Here is a 2140-nt window from a genome sequence, read left to right on the forward strand (position 1 = left end):
TTTTACGCCACAGCAGTGGTTTGACGCCTGTGAGCCAGCACCTAGAGGATCCTCGCCCGATCGCGAGAACGGAGATGCGAAATTCTGCTCTGAAAGATTCATGTGAAACACTCTCATCTGCTATACAAAAAAAAAAAGAGTATAGGTCAAGCTGTACTGTACTGTACACTCACTCAACAACGTAGCAGCTGACCCCAAATGCCAAATGGTTGAGGAAACCTGTAGATCCCAAGCCATATAAAAACGCTCTACTACTCTGTCGGCAGTGGCAGGCAGGCAGGCGGGGCAAAGGTAGTGCTAGTAGTACTAGTGCTTCGCGAGAGACCGATCGGCTCCGGTCGGTCAGATATAAGCAAAGGCAGCGGCGGTGGCGGCGGCCAGCCGAGCCGTGCGCCGGCGGGTAGGCGGCGGCGCCACCACCAGCAGCAGCAGCAGATCGGGACGCGCGTCATGGCCTGGTGGCGCGCGAGGGTGGTCGCGTCCGTGCGCCGCGCCTGGCTCGCCGTCGCCGTCGCCGCCGCGCGCGCGCGCGTCCGCAAGGGCGGTAAGCAGGCCTTCTAGCTTCCTTCTCAGTTCCTATGCACGGCACGCACCGCACGGCAGCGGCGTAACCGTGTTCGTTCGAGCAGAAGCTTATTAGTCATGACACGAATCTCCTGCGCGAACGCGAAGCCACTAGCCACGTTTTTAAGGATTCGCACAACGCCATCGGAAGCTTTTGGAGCTCTTTTTTCATAGAATTGGTGGTGTATGCTTTTTTGGGCGACGAGCACGAAACTGCTTGCAACGTCGGCAGCAGATCTACTGCAGCAGTAGAACGCAACAAAAAAACTTTACCTTGTTTCTCGACACAGCAACAAAAGGAGAGAGATGAAAAAAAAATAGATCACAACAAACAAACAAATTATTTGAGGCGATGGGGTAATGGTCCCTGGGCGCCAAGATCCATGATATGCTTGCTATCTATCTCGCTCCCAAGTCCCAACCGCCCGTCTGGAGTGGAGTCAGTGTACGCAGCCAACTAGACCGTGGACCACCCAATCCCCTTCGCGATTCTTGTGGCTCATCGTCCGATCTTTCATCTCCCCTCACCGGAATAATCTCTTTTTTTTTAACCTCAAGTTTTGATTTTTTTACTGAAGTTTTGATTTGAGCAGTAAAAAATAAGTAATCTCTTAATCCTTTTCCCCCACCCTAATCTTTTCCCAAACAAATTGGAGCAATGCAGAGTGTGGTGGCGTCCTGAGCCTCCACCGGGACGTGCAGACCTGCGGGTACCAGGACGTGCAGGTGATGTGGAACATGCTGAGCTCGGAGAAGGAGGCCGCGGCCGGCGCGCTGCCGAAGCCGCCGCGGCGGAAGCGACCGTCGTCGGTCTGGAGGCTGCCGCTCTGGCCCGTCCGGTCGCCCCGCGCCGCCCCGGGGTGAGGCGGCGGCAGCAGCAGCATCGCCGACGGAATGGTACTCCTGGTTGGTTTCCCATGGGCGAGTAGGAGGACATCGTCCTGACCATGGCACGTCGTCGTCCACCTCCCAGGCGAGGCCTACCAAGATCGTGAGTGTGAGACTCCCATCCCAGGCCTGAATGGATCGCGTGTAGGTAGTATAAGGGCTTGCCGCTTTCCTGCCTACTGTACAGTTTGGTTTGGGTATGTACAGCGCGCTACTCCTGTATCCTATATATGGCTTGTGCCATCTGGTGCTTCATTCTCATATGAAGTTCTGAGCTTAGGTTGCCCAGAGCTTGGTGCGCTGCTTAACTTCAGTCTGAATTACTCATCTGTCGTGTGCCTTTGTTCTTGGCATGTACGCCTAGCGATGTGGAAAGGCCGGTGCATCCGTAGCTCTTGTGGAGCATTATTTCTGAAGAAATTGGCTAAGACCTTGTTTGGTTATTCTCAATCCATATGGATTATTTTATGAGATTAAAAAAATTAAGAAATTTTTTTAACTTTTTTATTTAAACTTACTTAATCTTGTCTAATTCATACGGGTTGAGATCAAACCGAACATACTCTAAGGACATGTTCGTTTCGATTACAATCCATATAGATTGGACGACGGAATTGAGTGGATTTGAATCCATAACAAGTCAAAATTCTTCATAATATTTTTTAATCTCATCCAATCCATATCGAAT

The 2140-nt window shown here is 51.7% G+C and overlaps 1 protein-coding gene across 1 annotated transcript; it reads left to right on the forward strand.

Annotated features, from left to right (window-relative positions):
* Positions 1–267: 267 nt before the first annotated feature.
* Positions 268–1738, forward strand: LOC100278675 (uncharacterized). Its single transcript, NM_001151874.2, has 2 exons — positions 268–544; positions 1229–1738. The coding sequence occupies exons 1-2, from the start codon at positions 451–453 to the stop codon at positions 1426–1428; spliced, it is 294 nt and encodes a 97-aa protein (NP_001145346.2). The 5' UTR covers positions 268–450; the 3' UTR covers positions 1429–1738.
* Positions 1739–2140: the final 402 nt, after the last annotated feature.

This window comes from Zea mays, chromosome 6 (genome assembly GCF_902167145.1).
Source record: "Zea mays cultivar B73 chromosome 6, Zm-B73-REFERENCE-NAM-5.0, whole genome shotgun sequence".
NCBI classification, from domain to species: domain Eukaryota; kingdom Viridiplantae; phylum Streptophyta; class Magnoliopsida; order Poales; family Poaceae; genus Zea; species Zea mays.

Excerpts from the sequence above, each read along its gene's own strand:
- LOC100278675 (NM_001151874.2), top strand. The coding sequence starts at position 451 with ATGGCCTGGTGGCGCGCGAGGGTGGTCGCGTCCGTGCGCCGCGCCTGG. Across the intron at positions 545-1,228 it reads CGCGCGCGTCCGCAAGGGCG|AGTGTGGTGGCGTCCTGAGC; the intron begins GTAAGCAGGCCT and ends GGAGCAATGCAG.